Below are 14663 nucleotides of genomic sequence, written 5' to 3'. Positions count from 1 at the left end.
GATCCCCGTCACATACACACACTCCTCACAACACGCTCCCCGCCAAATACACACAATCCTCACAACCCGCTCCCCGTCACATACACACACTCCTCACAACCTGCTCCCCGCCACATACACACACTTCTCACAACCCACTCCCCGCCACATACACACACTCCTCACAACCAGCTCCCCGCCACATACAAACACTGCTCACAACCGACTCCCCGCAATATACACACACTCCTCACAACCAGCTCCCCGCCACATACACACACTTCTCACAACCGACTCCCCGCCACATACACACATTTCTCACAGCCGGCTCCCCACTACATACAAACACTTCTCACAGCCGGCTCCCCACTACATACACACACTTCTCACAGCCGGCTCCCCACTACATACAAAAACCTCTCACAGCCGGCTCCCCACCACATACAAACACTTCTCACAGCCGGCTCCCCACCACATACAAAAACTTCTCACAGCCGGCTCCCCACTACATACAAACACTTCTCACATCCGGCTCCTCACTACATACAAAAACCTCTCACAGCCGGCTCCCCACTACATACAAAAACTTCTCACAGCCGGCTCCCCATTACATACAAAAACCTCTCACATCCGGCTCCCCACTACATACAAAAACTTCTCACAGCCGGCTCCCCATTACATACAAAAACCTCTCACAGCCGGCTCCCCACTACATACAAAAACTTCTCACAGCCGGCTCCCCACTACATACAAAAACTTCTCACAGCCGGCTCCCCGCCACATACAAACACTTCTCACAGCTACTCCTTACCATCCACAATCTCCCCATATACACATCAACGTCTTTATCTATCCGCGTCCACTTATGAGTGTCTGTCCACATCTGTATTCATACACATGTCTGTCCGTATCCGTATATTGTGAAAAACGGTATTGTCCTACGCGAAAAAAGTGGTTTACTGCGCATCGAACGGATATAGTTATACATTAATATTGCAAAAGGGAAAGTAACTGATGTTACCTACACCACAGGTCTCCGAGCAAGGCCCGTATCCGGTATTGATCCATCGGTACTGGGTGTTTCCGGTCTTGGTTAAACACGAGTTCTTGCCACCACATACTCCACAGGAGTCCACGTACTTTTTGGAGTCTAGAACTTTATCACAGCCAACAGGCTGACAGACAGACAATATTTCAAATTATAGCGCTGTCTCCAAACAAAAGGCCTAGGCGGCCTGCATCGCTCATCTGTCTTTTCAGTGACTTAACAAAGAATTTCAAATATGACAAGCAGTTTCTGAAACAATTTCAGTATTAGGTCCCTGCATTGTGTTCAAACAGAAGTCAGATTCACTCGTCATAAAGATTGATTCAGACTTAATTTGGCAATACCCTTGTACGGAAGAAGGATTTTTTAAGGACATTGACGCACTGCTACTAGAGTGAGGCTCCGCGAATAGAGCGCCCTCTCTGAGTCATACTATAGCCCAACTGGAAATCTATGACGTATTAATACACTTTCCCGATAGGGTCCCGCCTTACGAGGCTGAGGTCTTTACGTTTATAAAGGACTTATTCCCCTTCACCAAAGATAGTTTAAGACCAAATTTGATTAATATCCATTCATTCCTACAGAAGGAGTAGGATTTTATAGAATTAAGATTGATGGACGACAGACGGACGGACGGACGACAGACGATGGACGCCGCGCCATGGCAAAAGTATTTCGGACCAGATGAGCTAAAAGTACTTAATCAAATGGTTTACATTCAAAATTTAAAGGATAAAGAAGGCAAGTAAACGCCAAATATTTGTAATACTAAACTCACATCTTATAAAGCTTGAAAACAGTAGACTGGACAGGAGTAATCCGTAAAAAGAAAATAAAATCTCACCCAGCATTTCCCGTTGATACAAATATCCAGGACATCATCCTGGCATCTTGTACCATCCAGGACTTTCGGACTGAACCTCCGGATAGTATTCGAACCCACAGCCTGACAATAAAGGGCACAAGGGCTTGTAGAGTCATGGTAGGGCACCCACTTCAGACTGGTCACCATGTGTCGAGCTTCATTGTGGGCAGCGCATTGCTGCAACCGGAAGTCCGTGCTCCCACGTGGACAATCCTGTGAGGATTAAACTAAGATATTAATCGGCAAACAAAAAAGAAAAAAAGCAGAATTTAAAATGTCTGAATCAAACTACATGTACTAAATTGTATATTTAGTAGTCAATCTGCCCCTAGGAAGAATTTACTTATTATGTTTGTTTAAAGAAAATCAGATAAAAAGGAAACATTAACATAGTTTGTAGAAAGAAATAGACCTGTATATTGTAATATAGCCCTGTATGTAATTGTACATGTGTATTGTAGTAAAGCCCTGTATGTAGCTGTACCTGTATATTGTAATATAGCCCTGTATGTAGCTGTACCTGTGTATTGTAGTAAAGCCCTGTATGTAGCTGTACCTATATATTGTAATATAGCCCTGTATGTAGCTGTACCTGTGTATTGTAATATAGCCCTGTATGTAGCTGTACCTGTGTATTGTAATATAGCCCTGTATGTAGCTGTACCTGTGTATTGTAATATAGCCCTGTATGTAGCTGTACCTATATATTGTAATATAGCCCTGTATGTAGCTGTACCTGTGTATTGTAATATAGCCCTGTATGTAGCTGTACCTGTGTATTGTAATATAGCCCTGTATGTAGCTGTACCTGTATATTGTAATATAGCCCTATATGTAGCTGTACCTGTATATTGTAATATAGCCCTGTATGTAGCTGTACCTATATATTGTAATATAGCCCTGTATGTAGCTGTACCTGTGTATTGTAATATAGCCCTGTATGTAGCTGTACCTGTGTATTGTAATATAGCCCTGTATGTAGCTGTACCTGTGTATTGTAATATAGCCCTGTATGTAGCTGTACCTGTATATTGTAATAGAGCCCTGTATGTAGCTAAACCTGAATATTGTAATATAGCCCTGTATGTAGCTGAACCTGTATATTGTAATATAGCCATGTATGTAGCTGTACCTGTATATTGTAATATAGCCATGTATGTAATTGTACATGTGTATTGTAGTAAAGCCCTGTATGTAGCTGTACCTATATATTGTAATATAGCCATGTATGTAATTGTACATGTGTATTGTAGTAAAGCCCTGTATGTAGCTGTACCTATATATTGTAATATAGCCATGTATGTAATTGTACATGTGTATTGTAATATAGCCCTATATGTAGCTATACCTGTATATTGTAATATAGCCCTGTATGTAGCTGTACCTGTGTATTGTAATATAGCCCAATATGTAGCTGTACCTGTGTATTGTAGTATAACCCTGTATGAAGCTGTACCTGTGTATTACATGTCGAGTACCGGATGTGCTCTCCATCACAACCTCGCGCGAATCGCCTGCTACGAAGGCAGCGTCTTAGCTGGTAGGCCGCCCCGGAGTCGCACGTGCGGGAACATTCGCTCCATTCTGTCCATATTGACCAGTAGTCAGCTACTACCACGTGACATGTCTGAAAAGAATGAGAACATCAGAAACAATAAAAAAAATGTAGAAAATTGCGAAATCCATACCTTACTTTGTTACCACTGACAAGGAAATAGGATCGTTTCTTGTCTGAAAAGTGATCAAACTGCCTTCCTATTTTAGAGTGTATATTATGTAAATCAACTCGAAACTGTCATTTCAGGTATGACACTTTAAGTATGTTGTGACGTCACAATCTTGCACGTTTGCTTGAACGTGATATAACTGTTGTCACCTGACATTGGTCATGAACTATAGCTGCATATGTCTAAGTTTTTACGTCCACATCCAGTGAAATTCAGACAGTGCCCAAACACAATGTACCCTGGATACCTGCCTATTGGTTCCACATTCTGAAGACGGAATGACCGAAATCTATTCATCGAATTAATTAATAAAAACTGAACCCTCGAGAAATTAATTGAGCGCTCGAGATAATATAAGTGTTCGCGATAAAAAGTAGGGCGATCGAGATAACTAATATATATAATAAGTTTGTCTTTTATACAAAATGTATACACAAAAAGTTATTTTCACAAAACTCACAAGATCATGTGTCTATGGACCGAGAATCCAGCACGGGGCCTCAGACCGTGAAATACAGTGTTATAAGCTCAAATTTATTATTTATTTGCATCGAGACTGACAGTGTAAAGTGTTAAAATGTTTCGGTAGATATATGTATACCTACATAGCTCGTGTCACGCAAGCGATCAAATTACAAACAGATTCTTAAGGAAACTATAAACAAATCCGGCGTTGATAAAAAACAGGCTCTGAATACTAGCTTGTGATGACCATTGATGTCAGGTCTGTGTTAGAACGATCTCAATCTGCCTGATTATAAGATAATTCAGCTTGATCATGAAGCCTCGTGGCACGGATTTTACGCTTATAATGTCAAATACTAGCGTACCCCCACATCATTATCCTTTACAAATGGCATATGTTAGATTCTGCAATTAGTGTAAGTTTAGATCAAACGGTTTTGTGTTTCTCGCCAGCACATTGACTGTCTAGGAGGAGAAATGAATCCCTGTATTGTCAGAACAATTACCTTTACGAGATATCATCGTTTTCCAAGCTAGATACGGAAAGCTTTCTTTATTCCACAGTACTACATAGGCTTGTAACTATAATGTCTACCCTACCTCAGCCTGTAACTATAATGTCTACCCTACCTCAGCCTGTAACTATGATGTCTACCCTACCTCAGCCTGTAACTATGATGTCTACCCTACCTCAGCCTGTAACTATGATGTCTACCCTACCTCAGCCTGGAAATATCGTGTGTAGCCTATCGTAGTCTGTAAATATGTTACTATGGGGTATACCCAACCTAAGCCTGTAAATATCGTGTCTAACCTACCTTAGCTTGAAACTATGGTGTCTAACCTACCTTAGCTTGAAACTATGGTGTCTAACCTACCTATGCCTGTAACTATGGTGTCGAACCTACCTTAGCTTGAAACTATGGTGTCGAACCTACCTTAGCTTGAAACTATGGTGTCTAACCTACCTATGCCTGTAACTATGGTGTCGAACCTACCTAAGCCTGTAACTATGGTGTCTAACCTACCAAAGCCTGTAAATATCGTGTCTAATCTACCTTAGCCTGTAACTATGGTGTCTAACCTACCTAAGCCTGTAACTATGGTGTCTAACCTACCTAAGCCTGTAACTATGGTGTCTAACCTACCAAAGCCTGTAAATATCGTGTCTAATCTACCTTAGCCTGTAACTATGGTGTCTAACCTACCTAAGCCTGTAACTATGGTGTCTAACCTACCTAAGCCTGTAACTATGGTGTCTAACCTACCAAAGCCTGTAAATATCGTGTCTAATCTACCTTAGCCTGTAACTATGGTGTCTAACCTACCTAAGCCTGTAACTATGGTGTCTAACCTACCTACGTCTGTACCTATCGTAGCACCTAACTATCGTGTCTAACCGACGATTCCCTATTAACAGGTTCTGGTATATAATGAAGATAGACATCCTATATACTTCACGATACAGAGGCAGACAGGCGCACAGATAAATAAGATTCATACATAAGATCACCAACAATTTGTGACATGTTCAGTAGTTTTTTCCAGATGATGTTAGGATTATTATCGCCAAATTATAAATGTCCGTTACAGACAAAATTGACGGAGTTTATCACTGATAACAGACCATGCCATGCACATCTTATATTTTATATATGACCTTGTCCCACTTAATTCTTCCACAGTCCACTAGTCGGTTCACAGTTCACTCGTCAGTCCTCTAATCCACTCGACACTCCCCCAGTTCTATCGTCAGTCCTCTACTCCATTCGACACTCCCCCAGTTCTTTCGTCAGTCCTCTACTCCACTCGACACTCCCCCAGTTCTATCGTCAGTCCTCTACTCCACTCGACATTCCCCTAGTTCTATCGTCAGTCCTCTACTCCATTCGACACTCCCCCAGTTCTATCGTCAGTCCTCTACTCCACTCGACACTCCCCCAGTTCTATCGTCAGTCCTCTACTCCACTCGACACTCCCCCAGTTCTATCGTCAGTCCTCTACTCCACTCGACACTCCCCCAGTTCTATCGTCAGTCCTCTACTCCACTCGACACTCCCCCAGTTCTATCGTCAGTCCCCTACTCCACTCGACACTGCCCCAGTTCTATCGTCAGACCTCTACACAACTCGATACTTTCTCAGGCTCCTATGCACTATTTGTTGGAGTCTGATACTCCGAAGTTCTCTTCTGGACACCCTCTATACATCTCTGTCCTGGGCACGTGTCTGACACTCCGAAGTTCTCCTCGGGACACCCTCTATACTTCTCTGTCCTGGGCACGTGTCTGATACTCCGAAGTTCTCCTCGGGACACCCTCTATACTATACTTCTCTGTCCTGGGCACGTGTCTGATACTCTGAAGTTCTATTCTGAACACCCTCTATACTTATCTATCCCGTGCACGTGTCTGGTACTCTGAAGTTCTCCTCGGGACACCCTCTATACATCTCTGTCCCGTGCACGTGTCTGATACTCTGAAGTTCTCCTCGGGACACCCTCTACACTTCTCTGTCCCGGGCACGTGTCTGATACTCCGAAGTTCTCCTCGGGACACCTTCTATACATCTCTGTCCTGGGCACGTGTCTGATACTCCGAAGTTCTCCTCGGGACACCCTCTAAACCTCTCTGTCCTGAGCATGTGTCTGACACTCCGAAGTTCTCCTCAGTACACCCTCTATACTTCATTGTCCTTGGCATGTGTCTGATACTCCGAAGTTCTCCTCGGGACAACCTCTATAATTCTCTGTCCTGGGCACGCGCCTGATACTCTGAAGTTCTCCTTGGGATACCCTCTATATATCTCTTTCCTGGGCACGTGTCTCATACTCCGAAGTTCTCCTCGGGAAACCCTCTATACATCTCTGTCCTAGGCACGCGTCTGATACTCCGTAGTTCTCCTCGGGACACCCTCTATACTTGTGTGTCCTGGTCACGTGTCTGATACTCCGATGTTCTCCTCGGGACACCTCGTATTTTCTGTTGTATGTTCCCGAGGTTGGCACGTGAAATGAGAATGGTGTGATTTTAGAATGTTACTTGAGCGACCCAGTAGTGATGGATAGATAGCTAATCAACCAAACAACCAAATAAGTGACCGACGAATTCAAATCTAATTTCATCAATAAGGCGATTCGATTATTTCGATGTTATACTAATGTATATACATACAGTGTGTATATAATATCGTCTACAAGTATTTTTACTAAAATGCGAAGAGTTAACGTATTCGTATGATATATACGAACATGTATGATGAAAGGCACGTGCATATGCACGGATTCTTTTCATCTTGTAGAAATACTCTAAGTACGTAATAAACCCTATGTTTCTACTTATAAAATGCATCTAGAATCATCTGTAAATATCACAATAAAAATACCACACAAAAGATATGGACTGAAAATATTCACCAAGGCTCACATTTGCGCATGCGCAAACTTGAGCTCAATTATCCAATTGTTCTCAAAAATTTTTATCATAAAAATGAAATATTTCTTTCCAGTGTTGATAGAGTAAAGAAAATACAGGCAAACGGAATTATCTGAAATAAAACTGTGTAATAAAGTTGAATAATGGCCCGACAGAACCACCTCGTTAGTGTTGTTGTTACAAGCGTTTAAGCAGAAGACATATTGTTGATTGTAATACTAGAATGCCTATCTTTATTGGATCATGGTGAGTCTATGGAGAACGAAGGTTCTATTCTCTGTAACTATCTACAGATAATGATCCTTTGTGTTCCCGAAAATTTTCAAAAATCCTCCGAATATTACGGTGCCTGAGAGCGGACATCATGATAATAATTGTAAGAGAATGAAATATTGTTGCGAGGGGACGAAATGTTATTGCCTGGAAATGAAATGGTATTAAGAAGGAACGCAATAATAATGCTAAGGAACGAAATGTTATTGCTACGGAACGCAATAATAATGCTAAGGAACGAAATGTTATTGCTACGGAACGCAATAATAATGCTAAGGAACGAAATGTTATTGCTACGGAACGCAATAATAATGCTAAGGAACGAAATGTTATTGCTACGGAACGCAATATTGTTGCGATGGAATGCAATTTTACTGGGCTCAAACTCAATATGGTGTAACTCATTACTGACCAAAACAAAACACAGGGTTACACCAATAGATATACAAGTCGTTTCTATCTTGTCCATTTCTCGCCATCATTGGTACCTAATTATGTCTGTAATGTTTCTGTAGCCAAAAGATTTGCGGAAGAAGTCGTTCTTGTAGAACTTATAGAAGTTGATCATCAAGGCATAGGTCATATGTCATTAAAATGTATAGTTCATGACCTCCAATTGTAAAAGACAATACCGTTAATATTACGGCATAACTGGAGTGTTGCTGTAAGGATGGGTAATATGAAACTCCAGGTAAAAGTCCGTGGACAGAATGATGATTTTTTTTTTCAAATGATAAAACGGAAGTTGCAGATACAGCGGATTTTCCCTTCATAATAAACATGGCTTGTCTGATGCTTGTAATTGCAAATAGATGTAACTAAAATATCATTCGCATCAGTTCTCCGCCTGTCCACTTTGTACCAGTGTAAGCCTAAAGTGTCATAAATATGCAATAACGACACAATTTTACTTCGTAATAGTATCACATCCATCATGTCTGACGTTCTGGAATCTGTAACCTTCTAATATTATAAAGTTCCCTCGCGAGATATTTCACCACCGTAGACTACGTCTATCTACGTCTATCTACGTCCATCTCCAGCCACCGTAGTCTACGTCCATCTACGTCCATCTCCAGCCACCGTAGACAACGTCAATCTACGTCCATCTCCAGCCACCGTAGTCTACGTCCATCTACGTCCATCTCCAGCCACCGTAGTCTACGTCCATCTACGTCCATCTCCAGCCACCGTAGACAACGTCAATCTACGTCCATCTCCAGCCACCGTAAACTACGTCAATCTACGTCCATCTCCAGCTACCGTAGTCTACTACAAAGTGTAAGCTGAAGTTCTACATATATCGCTGGTAACCAAAGCAACAAGGCACCAATTTTCTGAATTGCCGTTTGTATTGTCGAGAACAGGAATTCAAAAAGAAGAAAAATGAACAACATAAAAATCTACTCAAGGAAATATACATACAAAAATCGATTCGTTTTCCAGAACAAATTGTTACACTGTAGAAATATATGTCACTGATTTGTAGAAACTTTGAGAAGGAAATAAAACAGTAGTTTCCTGGAGTTCGTGTCTCCATGGTGAACCTAAGTCATATTCCGCCACGGTTGATGCCCTTTCAGATGTTAATTTAACGTCGGTGGCAAACGAAAAAAATACAACTATAAAACACAATGACGAATGCAATACAGAAAGAGAACGAGAAGTGTTTCCGTGACTGTCACCTATTTCAGCGAATTTCAGAAGAACGCTGGCAAAGATCTGAACTAATGCGTACAATATACAGACGGTTTGTTTACTCTAAAAGATATATCGCCTTGGTTGTCAGGAAACCTTTAAGCTTATTTACCCTCAAATGTCCTATTTTTTTCGCGGGCGTAATGTGATATGTTCAGGTAAATAAACATTGTATAATATCAACGTTAAAACAAACAAACAAACAAACAAACAACGACTTGATTATTTCAGGAGAACAAGCTCACAAAGGGAAATAACTTCTGAGCACATGTAATAAATCAGCCATTGAAATGAAATATCATTTTGCTGGCGGCCATTGTTTTCAAACTAATTTTGTCTAAAGTTGCAATGCTCGCTGTCGTTTTTAGTCTGCTTACAATACCGCATATGTTCGAACGTCCTTGACCTTAGGTCACACTAATGTTACCTTATTATAAACAGATGAAGAATTCTTATTGAAATATAAATGTCCTGTTATTGTTTAGTGGTCTGTTTTTAATATCTGTCAAGATGTTTGCTGAGAAGGACAGATCAACTTGTCCATAAGTCACTAGCTCTCTGTTATTTTGATTAACCTCGGCAATGAAAGCTAAAAACACATAATGGGGATTTCTGAACCATTACAACAATTCCTGGAAGAGTAAGCGTGCCAATTCGGCCACTTGTTGTTACTTCTGGGGCACATTATTGTAAACATAAGTGCCAAGTCTCAGACCTCTTCATCTACTCCTCCTTTCTTCCTCCTCCCTTCTCTCTGTCTTCGCCAAACTTGAGCCGTAATTGGATGAGAAGCGTGACAGCTTGTCGGGAGAAGGTGGGTAGTAATGTTGGAGCGTCAGATGTATATTTGTATAAGCTTTCTATTAAGCTCTGTTTTTGTGTTTTCTAGCTCACGTTTGTTATTATAGAACTGAGGAATACAGGTCTTTACTTAGCATAACGTTTTAGTCGTTGTAATGTTGCAGTTTTTGGGTGTTATATAGATAACACACTATAAAATCACATTTTATAATTAGGATCCAGCGATGTTGCTGAATTGAACAATATTATACTGCATTCTTTTGCATCAACTCTCAATAAAAACGAACACCTGGAGCGCTTAGTAACCATAATAAATGTCATCCCATGTCAGGGGAGAAAAAAAAACTTAAGTGGAAGACGTCAAAGACTTTTTACAGATGAAAATACAGAAACAAAAAGATGTCAGTTTCGTACGAGAAGAAAAGAGTTTTGTATGACTGTAAATGCCTTTGGGTAACACTCATTTACTTTTCCAAATGTAAATACTTACATAAGAATGGTAGTACCGAAAATAAATGACAATCCAGTATACAGTTGATAACCACAGATATCAAACAATTAAACTTATACACACATCGTTAGAACAGCAGCAAATTCAAATGATATATCTTATCTCGGAATCAGTAGGTGGCACTGTTTTGTTAGTTTCGACAGTGTACAGTTCCGACAGTGTACAGTTCCGACAGTGTAGTTTCAACAGTGTACAATTTCGACAGTGTACAGTTCCGACGGTGTACAGTTTCAACAGTGTACAGTTTCGGCAGTGTACAGTAAAACCAGCACATTGTAAAAACTGTACACTGTCGAAACGAAACTGTTCACTGTCGAAACTGTATACTGTTGGAACTGTACACTGTCAAAACTGTATACTGTTGGAACTGTACACTGTCAAAACTGTATGCTGTTGGAACTGTACACTGTCAAAACTGTATACTGTTGGAACTGTACAACGTCAAAACTGTATACTGTTGGAACTGTACACTGTCAAAACTGTATACTGTCGGAACTGTACAACGTCAAAACTGTACACTGTTGGAACTGTACAACGTCAAAACTGTATGCTGTTGGAACTGTACAACGTCAAAACTGTATACTGTTGGAACTGTACACTGTCAAAACTGTACACTGTTGGAACTGTACAACGTCAAAACTGTATACTGTTGGAACTGTACAACGTCAAAACTGTATGCTGTTGGAACTGTACACTGTCAAAACTGTATACTGTTGGAACTGTACACTGTCAAAACTGTACACTGTTGGAACTGTACAACGTCAAAACTGTATACTGTTGGAACTGTACAACGTCAAAACTGTATGCTGTTGGAACTGTACACTGTCAAAACTGTATACTGTTGGAACTGTACACTGTCAAAACTGTATACTGTTGGAACTGTACACTGTCAAAACTGTACACTGTGAAACTGTACACTGTCGGTACTGTATACTGTTGGAACTGTACAACGTCAAAACTGTATACTGTTGGAACTGTACAACGTCAAAACTGTATACTGTTGGAACTGTACACTGTTGGAACTGTACAATGTCAAAACTGTATACTGTTGGAACTGTACACTGTCAAAACTGTACACTGTGAAACTGTACACTGTCGAAACTGTACACTGTTGGAACTGTATACTGTTGGAACTGTATACTGTTGGAACTGTACACTGTTGGAACTGTACACTGTTGGAACTGTATACTGTTGGAACTGTACACTGTCAAAACTGTACACTGTTGGAACTGTATACTGTTGGAACTGTACAATGTCAAAACTGTATACTGTTGGAACTGTACACTGTCAAAACTGTACACTGTGAAACTGTACACTGTCGAAACTGTACACTGTTGGAACTGTATACTGTTGGAACTGTACACTGTTGGAACTGTATACTGTTGGAACTGTACAACGTCAAAACTGTACACTGTTGGAACTGTACAACGTCAAAACTGTATACTGTTGGAACTGTACACTGTCAAAACTGTACACTGTTGGAACTGTATACTGTTGGAACTGTACACTGTTGGAACTGTACACTGTTGGAACTGTATACTGTTGGAACTGTACAACGTCAAAACTGTACACTGTTGGAACTGTACAACGTCAAAACTGTATACTGTTGGAACTGTACACCGTCAAAACTGTATACTGTTGGAACTGTACACTGTCAAAACTGTATACTGTTGGAACTGTACACTGTCAAAACTGTATACTGTTGGAACTGTACACTGTCAAAACTGTACACTGTGAAACTGTACACTGTCGAAACTGTACACTGTTGGAACTGTATACTGTTGGAACTGTACACTGTTGGAACTGTACAACGTCGAAATTGCATAGTGATCAAACTGTGCACTGTCGATTTTTTTTCCTTTATATAAAATTTACTGACAGGTTGATGGACAGCGCATATTTATAATGAAAGTTGATTAAATGTGTGTGGAAGATTTCATTGGCCAGTATAGTTATATAGGGGATTCTATTGGAGAAATATATATCGTATTGTCCATGTTACCGTAGTTATTTGATTTTTATGCGATAAATAAAAAATACATGTAACCCTTCATATATCTTTGATGGCGATACGAAAAACACTGTCCTTTCTAAGGGCTCAAACCAGCGACCTTTCGGTTCCTGGCCGGTTACTCTACAGCTGGACAAATGGAAATAGCCAGTAGCCGCAGTTCCACTGAACCATTTCCTAATCAGACACGAATCATTTGATTAAATGATTCATGCGTACCTCTATTTCACGGTCCGATAGTTCATTCTTTACTTTCACGTGTTTGTTTCTAGTGCGATAGTCCGTGAAATTTAACACCCTATCTTTACGATAAGTAAATTACACAGTGTATACGTATCTTTCACTGCGTTCGCGATTACACAAAACGATACAAATTTAGATTCAGACATATCAGTGTAAAACGATTAATTAAAGTGCATCATACAGCTGTTTCGTCCTTCTAGGAATCGTCAGTGATGTTACATCATACAACTGTTTCGTCCTTCTAGGAATCGTCAGTGATATTACATCATACAGCTGTTTCGTCCTTCTAGGACTCGTCAGTGATGCTACATCATACAGCTGTTTCGTCCTTCTAGGACTCGTCAGTGATGCTACATCATACAGCTGTTTCGTCCTTCTAGGACTCGTCAGTGATGCTACATCATACAGCTGTTTCGTCCTTCTAGGACTCGTCAGTGATGCTACATCATACAGCTGTTTCGTCCTTCTAGGACTCGTCAGTAATGCTGTATCATACAGCTGTTTCGTCTTTCAGGGACTAGTCAACGATGCTAAATGTTGAAAGTATGGCTATGTATAACACTTACACTGATAAGTTTACTCACTGAGAAATAATTAAAAATAATTATTCGTATCCATAAAGTAGAGTTATAGTGAAACTTACGTTCTAGTTTAGTAGTAACTGACTGCGCGTGCATTAAAAATGGCAACTATAACATGGTATCCTGCGTGAAGCGCAGACAAACAAAAACACGTTTGTATCAAAGCTAAAAGTTGCCAGATGGTAAAAGATAACACAGGATTACGGTAAGGTGCGACAGATGGAGAAGATTTTCGGAAAAAATGAGCAAATTATCTGTGTAGCGATCGTTACATTTGGACATTGTAAAGAATATTTATAATAATATTGACCAATGTTATACACTTAAATTTATTTTCACTATGATGTCCATTTAACAGTATGTTTTGTTTGCATATGTTGTATGCAAATTAAAGACCGATCAACAAAAATGTAAGTAAACACAAAGCACAACAAGGTGTTTCGGATGGGTAAGCGTTTTCTGCTGCGATAACACCCATCGTGTAAATCTCTTTCAATCCAAGCAACTAATGTCGCGTTCTCACGTAAGAACAAGGACATAACAACGAAACTACCCGGCATACCGAAAAGTATTTTACATTTATTATATAAGGACATACAATAGTTCCCAATAAGACTAGGACAACCGTTAAATTATCCCATGTTATTCATTAAAATGCATCTGTCGAACCCGTGTAATACATTTTTGTCATGTATATATATAGATCAGTTGATCCTCAGAAAAAAACAGAGTATGACTATAACCCTTATTAAATACTCAAACCAAAAAATACACACATAAGCAATCAAATCGATAGATTTGCCAAACAAAGGCTAAACAAGTAAACCTCCGAAATTTAGAGGTGTTTTGATGGCCGGATGAAACCAGTAGTACCGTCGGTTTCCGGTTGGTTGTTCAGAGAAGTATCTAGGTAGAACTTATTGAAATACATGAACATATAATACACAGACTGAATCTTCAGTTTACAAACACTAAATTATAGATATTCTGACCTTTTTCTTAAACTTATATAAAGAAACGCAGCA

General features: G+C 40.1%; 1 protein-coding gene across 1 annotated transcript in view; it reads right to left on the bottom strand.

Annotated features, from left to right (window-relative positions):
- The window catches only part of LOC132552090 (ADAMTS-like protein 1), a 43880-nt gene that overhangs the window by 20646 nt on the left and 8571 nt on the right, over positions 1–14663 (bottom strand). Inside the window, exons 2-4 of the mRNA XM_060216231.1 lie at positions 3352–3522; positions 1875–2108; positions 1001–1154 (exon numbers count right to left, since the gene is read on the bottom strand). Of these exons, the coding sequence (XP_060072214.1) occupies positions 1001–1154; positions 1875–2108; positions 3352–3522 (559 nt within the window). The remainder of the gene's footprint in view (positions 1–1000; positions 1155–1874; positions 2109–3351; positions 3523–14663) is intronic.

This window comes from Ylistrum balloti, unplaced genomic scaffold (assembly GCF_031769215.1).
Source record: "Ylistrum balloti isolate Yb309-2 unplaced genomic scaffold, AGI_CSIRO_Ybal_v1 Utg370236, whole genome shotgun sequence".
NCBI lineage: Eukaryota > Metazoa > Mollusca > Bivalvia > Pectinida > Pectinidae > Ylistrum > Ylistrum balloti.
This window is presented reverse-complemented; position numbering and strand designations above follow the sequence as displayed.